General features: G+C 42.9%; 1 protein-coding gene across 1 annotated transcript; it reads right to left on the bottom strand.

Moving 5' to 3' along the window:
* Positions 1-4,341: 4,341 nt before the first annotated feature.
* TRIM61 (tripartite motif containing 61) lies at positions 4,342-5,607 on the bottom strand. The gene has a single exon (XM_015568703.1). It carries the CDS (start codon positions 5,566-5,568, stop codon positions 5,143-5,145), a length of 426 nt encoding a protein of 141 aa, XP_015424189.1. The 5' UTR covers positions 5,569-5,607; the 3' UTR covers positions 4,342-5,142.
* Positions 5,608-14,566: the final 8,959 nt, after the last annotated feature.

The following is a 14,566-nucleotide window of genomic DNA, read 5'->3' on the forward strand; positions in this document are numbered from 1 at the left end:
GGGGTAGGAATGCACAAGCCCCGTCCCTGTGCCCACCATGATCTCCCAGCCCACAGTTCCTTTCAATGTGCATGAATTTGTGCACTGGGCCCCTAGTTAATATATAATGAGTGTCTATGCTTGTGTATTGTGTATGATTAGGATGTTTTTGGATGGATACAGAAGACACTTAAGGATGGTAAGGAAGGAAGGGTATAAGGAGGTTGGGTGACCTCTCTCCAGGTGAGAGAGCAATTTGCTTTTCAGTGTGTCCTACTTAACAAGTGATTTTTACTAAATGTATCTATATTGTTCTAATTTTTAAAATGCTTCCCAACAAATAAACCTAAATGATGTTCATTGGAAAATATTTACAATCCAGGTATTAGTTTTGCTCACTAAGGAAAACCTTTATCCTACTCCCTGTTTGGACACAGCCATTCCTCAAGGAGGAAGTCCTCAAGTCACATGATCTCTGTTGTCTGGAGGGTCAGTTCTCTCACAGTGGGGACTCCGATGTGATCATTCAATTCCAGTCATGAGTACATACCTTGGTTGCAGGCTCTGTCCCAGGCCCTGGTCAGGGCTCCTGAAGGAGACAACCAATGGATGTGTCCCTCACACATCGATGTTTATCTTTCTCTCTACCCCTCCCTTCTATTCTCTCTGAAAATCAATGGGAAAAAAGTTGCTGGATGCATAATTCAATGAGATGCCCAACTGGGATTGATGAGATCAGACAGACCTGGGTTAGAAATGCAGATCTGTTTCCAGCCTCTCAGGCAGATGATTTTGTCAGGAGCAATGGGCAGATAATATGAGAGTCTCTATCCCAACCAAACCATGGGTTTGCTATTACGCCCCTAGGGAAGCCTGGATGGCTGCTACCCCCAGGCTGCTTGGTAGAATATCAGAGCAGCACAATGAAGGTGTAACTGTCTGGCAGACCCTGTTCTTCCAGGGAGGCCTGGCCTGAAGAACCCAAGATGTTCTTAGCATGGAACCATGATAAGAAACCTGGGAATTCCACACTTTTTAATCCTTACCTGAGGGCATGCTTAGGGAGAGGGAGGGAGGAAGGGAGGGAGGGAGGGAGGGAGGGAGAGAGAGAGAGAGAGAGAGAGAGAGAGATGCCCTGACTAGGATGGAACCCACAACCTGGGTATATGCCTGACCAGGAATTGAACCCATAATTGGATGATGCTTCAAGCAATGGAGTTAGCTAGCAAGGGCAATACTTTTTCAGAACAGAACTTGTATATTAACTCAGTAATTTTGATGGCATTATCATCATAACCATCTCCCATTGAACCCTGAGCCCAATTACATTTTAAGTGGTAGATTCAAACCCAAAAGATCTGGTTGAAGAGGATTGGTCTTGCCCTGAGCAGTGTGGGTCAGTAGATTAGAGTAATCGTCCCATACACCCAAAGGTTCTTGATTTGATCCCATGTCAGGGTAAATGCCTGTATTTCCAATTAGATCCCAGTCATGGTGTGTATGGGAAGCAACCAATCAATGTTACTCTCACATCGATGTTTTTCTCTATCTAAAATCATACCAGAGTCCACCAGACACCTCATTTAATTATTCATCCGGCAGGCCTTGGATAAGCCTTTGCTAAATGTGAGGCCCTGTGTTAGAAGCCTCGATGAAAAGATCCCCCAGGAGTTCCCACCATCAGAGACTGACAGCCCAGACAACAGAGAGGGGTGATGTGGTTTGAGACTTCCTCCATATGGATGGCTGTCTATTCTGTGAATAGGATAGTGGGTGTCCTTTAACCAGCAACTCTATAACCTGGACACTAGCAATTTCCCAGTGAACGCCAAATAAACTTGTGTTTTTTTAAAGGCATGATATGCAATTTTTGTAAAAGCACAGATATTATACTAGAGTACACTGAAAAGCACATTGCTTTTTGCATCCAGACCTCCAGGCTTTCAGGCTACTATACTGCATTACCATTTTTCAGTTTCTTCTGTAATTTCCAGGAATATACTATTAATAAACATCCAAGCAAAAAAACCTTTTTTCTTGTTTTATTTTACATTATGTATGTGCTATGTCCCTTGCAGTCTTACATTTTTTTGGTTTTTGCAACTTTACACTTTGTGTGTGTGTGAGCATGTGAGTGTGTGTGAAAGCGAGTTTACTTGTGAAGCAGTGAGATAGACAATGGGCTACTCATGTTATTGGAAAGGGTACCTGGCCCTGAACCAGTCTACATAGGACCAGCCAGGAGTGTGTGGGTTTTTGACTTCATACAGGAAAGAATTCACAACACGAGTCCAGGAGAATTTTGAAGACACTTATAAACAGGGAAGGGTTGGGGAAATGAGCCTAGGCTGGGCTGCTTTGGCTCACTAAGTCAGAGAAAAGCGGGCCTTGGGGACAGGCTCGAGGGGGGCGGGGGGCAGGGACGGGATGTACCTGACATGAAAGGGCACTGCCCACTGCTGCCCTGGTTGCAAGCCTCATGGGGTCCCTTAGAGTTTAGAAAATGCCTGATTGTGGGGGATGGGAGAGGGGGAAGGCTCAGGTGTGCTCCTGGGAAGGACAGATTTCTTTTTACACTTCATAATTGTATACTGGGCCAGTGTGGATCAGCTGGTTGAGTGTTGTCCTGTGCACTGAAAGGTTGACAGTTTGATTGCTGGTGAGGTCACGTTCCCAGGTTGTGTATTAGATTCACAGTTGGCGTGGGTACAGGAGCCAACTGACACATATTTCTCTCTCACATTGTAACCAATCAATGTTTTCTCCCACATCAATGTTTCCCCCTCTCTGTCTCCCTCTCCCATCTTCTCACTCTAAAATCAATAAAAAATACATATTTTTTTTAAAGTATGAGATATTTTTCCTATTTTCTATGTCGATCTATTTCGTGTATTGTTTTGAAATATTCAATGCCTCTTCAATGTAAAAAATATGAGATATATTTGTGGTACACTGTTTTTGGAAGGATCAGTGATGCAATGCTTTTATTTTGTGAAAATTTTATAATTGAAAAGAATTTGTAATGGATTCTCACACCTTTCCCTGGAGAAATGGGGAATATCAAATAGAAATATTACAGATAAAACCAGAAAAGGAGCGATAAAACCACCTGTCTCCTGGTAGCTGCAAAACAAATACAAATATGCCATGCTCCTGGGAACAGAAGATCCCAAGAATTAAAATGGGGTCATGGCAGGGGGCAGGGCCACCTCTCCTGTGAGGTGTGTTCTCCCCAAGGCAAGGGGTTTCCTCTGTGGGGGGCAGTTTGACAGACATGAGCAGAGCAATGACCAGCCCCAGGCCCAGAAAAGCAGCAAAACCAGAAAAGCAACACCACAGCTGACCTCAGGACCAGCTGCATTGAATAATGACCCCCCTGCCCAGGTGAGGACCAATCAATCAGTGGAGACCCTGACCTTGAAGGACATACCTAGGAAGCTGATGTACATTCTATTGAGATCCTCCCCTGGGACCTCCCTAAAGTCTCCACCTTTAAAACCCTGGGCACGTAGGACCCAGCACACTCTCCCTCCTGGGAGCCAGCTCCTGCTTTGCCCTTCTGTCTCCCCTCCCCATCCCAGAGGTGGTTCACCTTGACCTTCCTCACTTCTAATCTCCAGGGACCAAACATTTGCCTCTACAAGTTGTTTCCTAAGCCCATTTCTTCTGTCTTTGTGATTTTCTGAACAAATGTTTTTATAGTTTGAAAAAAAGTAAACCAGGATCCGGAGACAGTCTAAGAACCATTGTTATGGTCACACTACATGGGGAAGACCTGACTCAAAATTTGGTTCTGGTGTCAAGACTGCTAGTGGCACAAACACGGCAAGAGGGTATGAAATGGTTTATTACTCACTTCATGAGGATTTATGTGGACAGGACGGTGACTACAGGTCCAAAAATGGCTGGAGAGAAGGGAGAAAAGCAAGTAGCTTGGGGTTTTTGGTTGGTTGGGGAGGCTCTGGGGGGCCAGTTCCTCTGCAGGCAGAGTCTGAGTTAGAACCGCCACCCACCTCTCTGCCTTGTGAGGAAGCACTGAGGCTGTCTGCATGGCTTGCCCAGATGTGTGTCTTTGGGCAGGAGGGTGCAGGGGAGGCAAATGGTGAAGCCAAGGGGGTGAGGATTAAAAGACATCAGCACAGCCCTTGATAGTGTGGCTCAGTTGGTTGAGTGTCACCCTATACACCAAAGGTCACCAGTGTGACTCTCAGGGCACATAGCCCGGTTGTGGGATTGACCCCTAGTTGGGTTGCAGTAGGCCAATGGATGATTTTCTTTACATCCATATTTCTATCCACCCTCACTCACTCTCTCTTCAAATCAATACATTTTTTTTTTAAAAAAGACAGCAATCAACAGTGATGGACACATGCCTTTTATTACAAGCACTCTCTATTAACACAGGAAGAGAGTAGATCACATGGAACAGATGACAAAGGCGGCTCATCATTCATCTTTGCCTATATGCATTACAAGTGATTTTGAAGAAGGTCCTAGGGCTTAAGTTTTTCTGCAAAACTTTCACTGAAAGTATACAAATGTGATCTATTTCTCAAATTATAAAATGAAACTTCTCCCAACTCATAGTCCAGAAAAATGCTTATCCATTCCCAGTTGCCTGAATCCTATGTGACAGATGTATTAGTCCAGAGCTGAAGCTGCCAGCAGCCATTTCTTGAGGATGGTGGCATAGGAGTATTCTTGGGGAAAGATTCCTTACACATGCCTAAGGACCATGCCCCTATGCCTCTTACTGCTACCTGCCAAAAATGACTGCCAGCATCAAATCCCTCAGAACTCAGGACAGCTGGGTAAGAAGTGCGTGTCTGAAGATTATGAAGACCAAATGATGTCCTATAGGTCACACTTTTTCTATTTCTTGAGATAATGAGACTTGGATGGGCTGTTTCAGGATCCAGTGTCAAATCTACCTAAAATGTGCCAAACATTTTATGCAGGCCCAAGTAATGTGGGGAGAGAGGGCAACTCTCCTTCTTTAATTCATACAAAAAGATAGTGGGGTCTCTAGTTTTTCATACCTGTTGTGGATACTTTCAATACCAGTGGATAAATCCACGTTTGTCTGCAAACAGTTACTGATAATATCACTAAGCAGACTGTTTAATATGAAACTTTGGTTTGATATTTGGTTTTTCTCTTCAATTAATTTTCTTGAACATTTGTTTCTTCATTTAGCAAACTAATAAGCCTTGCAATCTGTCCCTTTTCCAAGAAATGTTTAAGTTGTTTAACTTCAGAGTGCAATTCATCCTTTTCATTTTCTATCCTCTGTCTCAATTCAAAACATTTCGACACTTGCATTTCTGACCGAATTTCAGTATCTTTAATCTGCTCGCTCAAGGACTCAATATAGCTCTTAAGCTTCCTCCTGTGAGTAGCTGCAGCTTCTTCAACGGGCATCAGGGGGTGATCCCCGTGATCAGAGGAGACCCTGCACTGGGCACACAACAGCTCCAGGTCCTTCTCACAGAACAGGGCCAGATCCTCACGGTGCTTCTTACACAGGGTTTCCTCTTGCCTTTTCCTCTTTCCCCTCATGGCGGGAATCTGCTGAACAATCTCAGTCATGTGACATAATTGGGTATTCCTCTTCAAGCTCCTGTCAGGGCAGTGGTGGAAGCAGACAGGGCAGGGAAAGGTGCCCTGTAGACCTTCCCAGCCCTGGTGGATGCAGGAGGAACAGAAGTTGTGCCCACACTCAGTGGTCACTGGGTCTCTCAAGTAATCCAGGCAGATGGGACAGCGGGCCTCTGCCTGGAGCTTGGCCAGGGCGGCTCCAAAGGCCATTGCGTAGGGAGGGTGTCTGACCCAAGACAATCTCTTCAGTCAGTGTGATCCTCCAGGAGGGAGGAAAAGTGAGAAGCTTAGGTCTGCTCTGGCCTCCCTCCCTGTGGAAGGCACTAGGAGTTTCAAAGAAGAGTTCCAGACACCAGCTGTTGTCCAGTCTTGTCGCCCTCTCCTATATTTAACACCACTCTGCACAGGGATGTAGAGTGCTCCTGGTTAAAAACCAAGTGCAATCCAAGTCATATGTGGTTTCTGTAGACAAAATGATGTTTCCATTTAAAGGACAGTTCAAGCAGCATTAACATCAGGTAAACAAAATCATTTATCATGACACTATCTAAGAAGATGTTTGCAATCAAAACTAAGATCTATTTTGCAACTCTAAAGGAATTAGTCAATTAGGGAAATTGATCATTGGCCTCAACTATCAAAGAAAGAATGACAAATAGATATCAGGTCCAGGGGTTCTCAAAGGTGTGGACAAAGTCGGCGAAGAAGGAATGAAGAGGAGACAGCATTCAGTTGATCAACAGCCTAGCCAGGTTCTCCACCAGGTTCTGTCTTTTATTGTCTTGTTATATCTGTATTTATACCAGTTGATTTTAATCCTATCAATTTCTATTTCAAAGATTAGGGTGTTTCTTATCTCCATTCCAGGGAGTAAAGATTATGTACAGACTGCAGACCATGGGACAGCTCAGGCCCGATAGCCTTGTGGGCCACTGCTTTTTAATAAATACCTTTCCAGATACAGACTATTGTTTCTGTTTCTCTGGCAAACCTTTAATAATACACCAAGGAAGGAATCAGTATAATCTGGACTCTAATAAACTCAATTGAAAATTCTATCATGTTGCCTCAACACAAGTATAAAGAGGAAACAAAACACACAGGGATGGAGATTGTAGGAATTAAAATAAACTTAAAAGACATACTATGTGTTAATAATTATCAATCTAATTTCATTTCACTTTGAAATATTTGATCACAATTCAACTGAAAATTGGATATTTGAGGATTAAAAAAACCTGACTAATAATTATGTTACACTGAGATAAGGAATGACATTAGAAGTATGTAAATTGCCCTGCCCAGTAGCTCAGTTGGTCCCAATATGACAAGGTTAGATCCCAGGTCAGGGCGCTTAATAGGAGCAAACAATAAAAGCATAACTGAATGGAACAACAAATCAATGTAACTTTCTCTTACTCAATCATTCATTCCCTCTCTCTCTCTCTCTCTCTCTCTCTCTCCTTCCTTCCTATCCCTATCAAAGTAATTGTTTAAGCAAAATAATTTTAAAAAATATTTTAACATACAACTATGTAAATTAAGATTCACTTTTAAAATTATGTAATAAAAATTTAGAAAGTAAAATCACAGGTATATCGTGCACAGAAATGGGGAAAGGTTGGTACAACTATAGGTAGGAGTGCAAAAAGATTAGTTATACCATATGGGTTCTTCATGCATGAGTTCATATTTTCTCTCCAATTCTGGATACCTAGAATGTCCTATAACTTAATTTTTGAAATTGGCCTTTTGAATTCTATTTCAGTGATTCTTTGCTCTCTAACAGCCAAAATTTTTTCTCCTACTCCCTTCCTTAAGCTTCATCCATGTCCCTTCATCTCAGAGTTCTCAGATCCATCCATCTCCTTTCTTTCTCATAGTTGTTTTAAACTGGTCCCCTTTTTCCTCTACTTCAAATCCATCATCTTCTTCCCTTTTCTCACTTCCCATCCCCATCCAACAAATCTCTTCTGTGGAGATAAACTGAGATTAAGGAAATACCAAGGTTGGCATTAGAGTTCCATCTGCTTGTAGGTTATGTGGGCTGGATTTCAGGTCTGAACTGACTGCCTGTGTCCTGGGGATGGGTTTTTGATCCCCCATTCTTTTAGAGAAGGGGTCTTCAAACTTTTTAAACAGGGGGCCAGTTCACTGTCCCTCAGACCGTTGGAGGGCTGGACTATAGTTTTAAAAAAACTATGAACAAATTCCTATGCACACTGCACATATCTTATTTTGAAGTAAAAAAACAAAACGGGAACAAATACAATTACTTGTATTTGCATGTGGCCCGTGGGCCGTAGTTTGAGGACCCCTGTTTTAGAGACACATGGAACAAGGAAAATAACCCTCAGCTTCCCTGTCAGGTTGGAGTCAGCATACACTTTAATTTAGGTAAACCTCTTGGAACCTCTGGTTTTAAAAAAATAAACACACCTGACATTCTGAAAAGCCATTTCATACAAGGCTTCTGACCAGCTTTATCACACACCCATATTTCTTACATTTTAGATCAGATGGGGGTCACAGTAACCGTATTTTTACCAAGTACTTAGATGATTTAGGACAGGCTCACATAAAAACTCCACAATAGTAAAAGCATGTGTCTTACTTATACTTACCTAAATGCAAGTTGAGGTCCAGGTCCTGCTAGAGCAACGACATAGGAAACCAAGGCTCTCCCAGAGCTCACACTTCCTGTGCGCACATACCCAGGATTCCCAGCTCACCTGGTGCCAGCTTTCCTAGGGCCAGTCTGTGGACTGAGTCTCCAGGACGGGTCTGGGATGGGTCCTGTACCAGTTGTGAAGTTAGTGCTGTGACCCTGGCATCTATATACACCACTATGAGAACTTACCTCATCAACTGGTGGCTCCGCCCTGGAGGAGGGAATGTGGCAGGTGAGGCTTAGCAGCTCTTCAGAGTTGCTGGTGGATGGGGAGGGGGTGGACTCCCCTGAGATAATCAGCTCAGCAGTGGCCTGCAGCTCTTCATTTGCATGATCTACTCTGGACTTTTGGGATTCCCAGACCACACTCTCATCACCCTTTACTCCCATCTCTGCTGATGAAGAAATAGACAGCTGAAGGCTAAGGGAGGCCCATTTCTTTTCTCACCTTGGAATGTGAGAAGCCCACCAGTTTCACCCCGTCATCTCCAGCACTCTGCAGTCCTGCCCTCTCTCTACACTCAGGGCATGGTACCCTTCTGCCACAGCACTTTTGTGCTTGCAGGTTGGTCCGTGGCAGCCCTGTAATCCTTATACATTGTTTACCCTCTTGTACTGGCATTCTTTCTTCAAGTCCCAGCCTAATTTTTACTTTCATTGAGAAGCATTCTTTGCACTCTAAAATTTTTTATCAATTATTTTGGGTCATATTGCTTATTAGGGAATGTGGTTTTTACATTGACTGACAAAATTTTACCAGTTTCATTTTTTCAATTTATATATATTTTTAAATGCAGGGCATTTAGATGCTGATTTTGTTTTTAGTCCATTCTTATTGATTTCAAAAAGGAAGGGAGAGGGAGAAAGAGAAACATCACTGATGAGAGAGAACCATTGATCAGCTGCCTCCTGCATGCCTCCCACTGGGGACCGAGCCCGCAACCCAGACATGTGTCCTTGACCGGAATCAAACCTGGGACCCTTCACTCAGGAGGGCAATGCTCCAGCCACTGAGCCAAACTAGCTAGGACTAAATTTATTTTCAATTATGGTTGACACCCTCCACATTCTTTTAAAATCACACATTTGCCCGGTCACTGTGGCACAGTGTGAGCATGGACCTATGCACCAGGAGGTCAAAGTATGATTCCTGGTCATGGCACATGCCTGGGTTTCCCACTTAATCCTGTGAGGGTCATGCAGGAGGCAGCCTTTCCATATTTCTCTCATTCTTGATACTTCTATCTCTCTCTCCCTAGCCCTGCCTCATTGAAATCAATACATAAGATATATTTTAACTAAAAATCAAACATTTATTATATTTCCCAATCTATGAAAGAGTGATTCCTACAAAGTACAACACTAGCACAGAATCACATTTGATTCTCGTCAATCTCATTGCCAAGAACAGAGTCATTAAGCAAAGTGACATAAAAATGAATTAATATTCAAGTGACTTTGCTGCTAGATGACTAATGAAATCACTAAAAACTACTTCAATTGACTTGTAAGCCCAGGTATTGTTACCGGGACACCTCTGGGTGGGCTCAGGCTGCCTGTCGCTGTGTCCAATAACGAAGGCAGGGTTGAATCATATTAGGCGTTAATTGAGAAGGATAGACAGCCAAGAAGACAGTGTGCTTAAAAGAATCATATCCTGCCTCCCAGCAAGAGTATTATAAAGGGGAAGGGGCTTGGGTGAGGAATGCAGCTACATGCTGACCTGGAGTTCCTCAGACATGAGCTCTTATAATTAGTCATCAGGCCATGAGATGATGTCAATGAGATGATTTTTCCTCCTTGTGGGTTGGCTTGACCATGCTGGTGGGTTCTGCTTGTTGGATTCACAGTTGAGTCCACTCCTCAATCACTTCACACAGGCCTTGAAAAGGAAACTTGAAGAAAAACTTAACTCCCTATTCATACATAAGAAACTTAACCCCCTATTCACATAAATATATGTGTTCTGAGATTTAAAGTAATATGATTACTTTTCAGATTCATACAGCTGCTCTACCTATTAGATTATAAGTCTCCCCTATCAGTATAAGACTGCTTTTGGTTCAGTGACTAGAGGAAACCAGGATATAAATTCCTAAAATTTCCTATTCTAAAAGATACTATCAATGTAGAATAATCATCTCCTTAAGTCAATTCCAATGGGATTCTGTTTCCCCCCACAAAGTGTTTCTGTCTTCTAACCTTTACTACACACTGAAATAGGATTTACAATCCCAACAGTGAATCCATTACAAATAAGATAAATTAGCCCTGGAGAAGACATATATTTTCTGGAAAATGTCTGTAGAAAAATGAATGTGAAAGGTCCTTTGGTGACAACTCAGAGGAAAATGAGGAAAGTGTTATGTGATGCTGAAGAAAAGGTGGTTGTTGTTGTAAAGGGCCAGAAACCATAGCTTAGTTGTGTAGTACTGTAGTGTGGAAGGCAGACTTTGTAAGTGATAAACTGCTAAGGAGAGTAATTCTCTGGGGGTGGAGTCTCCATCCTCTGGATCCATATTATTCCTACTTTAAGAATTACAGTTCATGTACCATGTATAACTGAAATTTAAACCAGTGATGTACTTGGGTTAAATAACTATACCAAATGAATTTTGTGCCTGTTGAAACATTGTTACATATGAATTGCCTTTGTGAGTTTCTGCTATAAACATACCATAATGCCACCACTGGTTTTCACACATGCCACACCATTCATTTATAGTAAGTAACTCCTAGGGCCCTGGCCGGTGTGGTTCAGGTGACTGAGCATTGTCCCATGGCCCAAAAGGTGGCCAGTTTGATTACCGGTCAGGACACATGCCCAGCTTGCAATTTCAATCCCAGCTGTAGCATGTATAGGAGGCAACCAAATGATATTTCTCTCTCTCCCTCTCCCTTTCTCACACTCTAAAAACAATAAAAACATTTTTAAATATATATTTGTATTGATTTCAGAAAGGCAGAGAGAGATAGAAACATCAATGATGAGAGAGAATCATTGATTGGCTGCCTCCTGCACACCCCCCACTGGGAACTGATCTGCAACCCAGGCATATGCCCTTGACCAGAATCGAACCCGAAACCCTTCAGTCTGCAGGCCGACACTCTATCCACTGAGCCAAGCCAGATAGGGCTCAATAAAAACATTTTTAACAAACAGATCCTAAAAACTATTTTTTAAAAGGTAGCTAGGAGCTCTAGCTGGTTTTGCTCAGTGGTTATAGCATTGGCCTTCAGATTGAATTGCCATGGGTTCCATGGATTCCATGGGTTCCAGGGCACATGCTGGGGTTTTAGGCTCTATCTTCAATGGAGGGCGTACAGGAGGCTGCCGATCCATGATTCTCTCTCAACACTGATGTTTCTTTCTCTCCCTTTCCCTTCCTCTCTGAAATAAATGAAATATATATTTTTTAAAAAGGTAGCTCTGAGGCTACTTGTCAACAGAAGTCTCTCCCAATTATGTTTTTTTATGCCATTATATTCAGACATTAGTTTCAATGATTCTTTTTCTAATGATTCACCATTTTTCAAAATAATAGTGCTTTACATTTCTAACAAATAATGTTTTAAGATTTTACTTAAATATCTTCTTTATAGGTGGCGTTACTGAACAACTGCTATAGGGTTAAGTCAAACTACTGTAAATTCGTATGGTAATATTTTTACCAGCTCTAATGACTTTTCATTCTAGCACTCATCATTAATGTACATTTCACTGATGTCTAATTGGACTCAGGAATCATGGCAAACAATAATTTGTTTTCACCTCACAGTACATGCATTCGTCTTCACCCCTTGCAGCGAAGTAGGGCCTTGCAATGACTTCTAGAAAATGGAAAAGGAGAAAAGTGTGTCTTTTCCTGGTGCTGGCCTTCAATGCTCAGGGTGGCCCTTCAATGCTCCCTCTTTCTCTAGCTGTACTGACCTAGTGCTGTGACAACACATGACTGAGGGAATTAGATCCATGGGTGGGTAATGGAGCTGCCCTGCTGGCCTATATTACATTTTGCAAGAGTAAGCATCTGAGCCCAGCCGGGTATAGCTCAGCGGTTGAGATTGACCCAGGAACCAGGAGGTCACCAGTTTGATCCCCGATCAGGGCATATGACCAGGTTGCGGGCTCGATCCCCAGTGTGGGGTGTGCAGGAGGCAGCCAATCAATGATTCTCTCTCATCATTGATGTTTCTATCTCTCTCTCCCTCTCTGAAATCAATAAAAATGTATTTTAACCGTTTGGCTGCTGACGTACTTTTTCGGACATATGCCAAAACTGCGGCACTAATTGCGCGTGTATGGGAAAAAATGTAAAACACTTTTTATACAATAAAAACAATTTTTATACAATAAACTCACTTGTATTGCTTTGCAACAACAAAAATTTAAAAATACCAATTGTTTACATAAATTTGTTTTAAATAAGAAGAGCGCGATAGCGCTCCTTAGCAGTCAAACGGTTAAAAAAAAGAGTAAGCATCTCAGATTACCACAGCATAGCATGGCTACTCTGGTCAGTGCAAGGGTTCTCTTGTACCTCAATAAAAGCTCTGCTGAGCATCTTTTTCAAGTTATGGAGACACAAATAGTACAGAGATATGCACAGTAAAACTTTATTTCCAAACATTGTAAACAATACCATACAGGTATCCACACAGAAGCATGTTCTCAAAGGTTGACAATTTCCCATAAGGTCAAAAATGAGCATGTGACCTTTACAGGTCATACAGTGGTTGTACAATGTAGGTTTATAGCCCTGGCCAAGTGGCTCCGTTCCTTGGAATGTCTTGTCATACAACAAAAATTGGGCAGGTTTGATTCTCAGTCAGGGCACATAGGCTTCGGGTTCAATCCATGTTCAGGGTGAGTACAGGAAGCAACTGATGGATGCTTCTCTCTCACATTGATGTATCTCTCTCTCTCTCACACACACACACACACACACACACACACACACACACACCTCACTCCCTTCCTCTTTCTATATATCAATAAACATCATTAGGTGAGAATTTTACTTTATTTTAAATATATTTTTATTGATTACAGTGAGGAAGGAGGAAGGAGTTAGAAACATTAATGGAGGAGACAGAAGATGGCGGGGATATAGGCAGATGTGTCCCAGGTAGTGTCCCGGAGCAAATGGCGTGAGCAGCTGAAACTAATAACACCCACCCCGAATTGGCGAAATTACTCAGCTGGTGAGACAGTTTGCAGCCGGGAAGGGCAGAACTCCCCTGGAAAGGTAGAAAAAAAACAGGGATTTGGCAGTTTGCCAGACCTCTGAGCCCAGAGGGTCGGAGGGAGACCGCATGGCGGACAGCCGCGTCCCTTGGGACAGGCAGAGCCCCAACTAGGGAAAGGATATCCGAGGGATTCCTGGTGCCGCCGGGGGATTTGAGAGCTGGGTTCTGTGATCACAGAGGACTGAGCCTAAAGGGGGCAGCCTGAAGAGCTGACCAGACCATGCAGTGCCGGTAAGAGAAGAGCTTACAGAAACCAAGCCTTCCCCGTTTCCATGGCCGGCATTTGTTTGTTTGTTTGTTTTCACTGAATCCTGTTCATAAGACATTTCAGATACAGACACTCAACTGTGCTGAAGAAAGGGAGAAGGTGCATGAGTGGAATCTGGGGAAAGACTGAGGAGAGAGGGGGGGCCAGGAGAGGTGGCAGCGAATTGAATGCTGGGGCCCAGGACTGGGGCAGCCATTCTCTCCAGAGAGTGAGACTCCTCCCCCCAGCCTCCAGGCAAGGAGCACAGCCACACCCAGATTCCACCCTGAACGAGATCAAGGATTAAAATAATCTGATCAATTCCTGGGAGTTAACAGGGTCTGGCCAATAGAGGGATTTTCAATCCCAGCAACAACACAGAGCCGGTAACTATTAAGGAACCAGCTCTGGATAGTTGACCTCTCCCAATCAGTTTTAGGTGCGAGAGAGAAGCCGTATAGCCTCAGAGGCCAACCCCAGAACACTGCCACCCAGAGGCTGAGCCACAAACTGACTCTTTGCTAAACACAAAAGGCAGTCTGGGAAACAAACGAGGCCTGCTTTAAAATAAGGACTGTGGTTTACAACACAGAGGAACAGTGTATCGCAGGGAAACTCAACACTCTCCTGAATACCTGGCAGGACTAAAGGCAAGCCAGACTGAAGAATAGAAGAACCGAAGGACCTTCACTACTGCAATTTTTTTTTCTTTTTTCACCTTTTAACTAAGAAACCAATTTTTTTTTTTTTGTTTTCTTTTTTTTTTGTTTTTTTTTTTTTTTTCCTTTTTTTTTCTACTTTTTTTTTTTTCTTCTTTTTTTTCC

Source organism: Myotis davidii, unplaced genomic scaffold (genome assembly GCF_000327345.1).
Source record: "Myotis davidii unplaced genomic scaffold, ASM32734v1 scaffold225, whole genome shotgun sequence".
NCBI lineage: Eukaryota > Metazoa > Chordata > Mammalia > Chiroptera > Vespertilionidae > Myotis > Myotis davidii.

Bases quoted from the DNA above. Each gene is read 5' to 3' on its own strand.
- TRIM61 (XM_015568703.1), bottom strand. From the start codon at position 5,568: ATGACTGAGATTGTTCAGCAGATTCCCGCCATGAGGGGAAAGAGGAAA.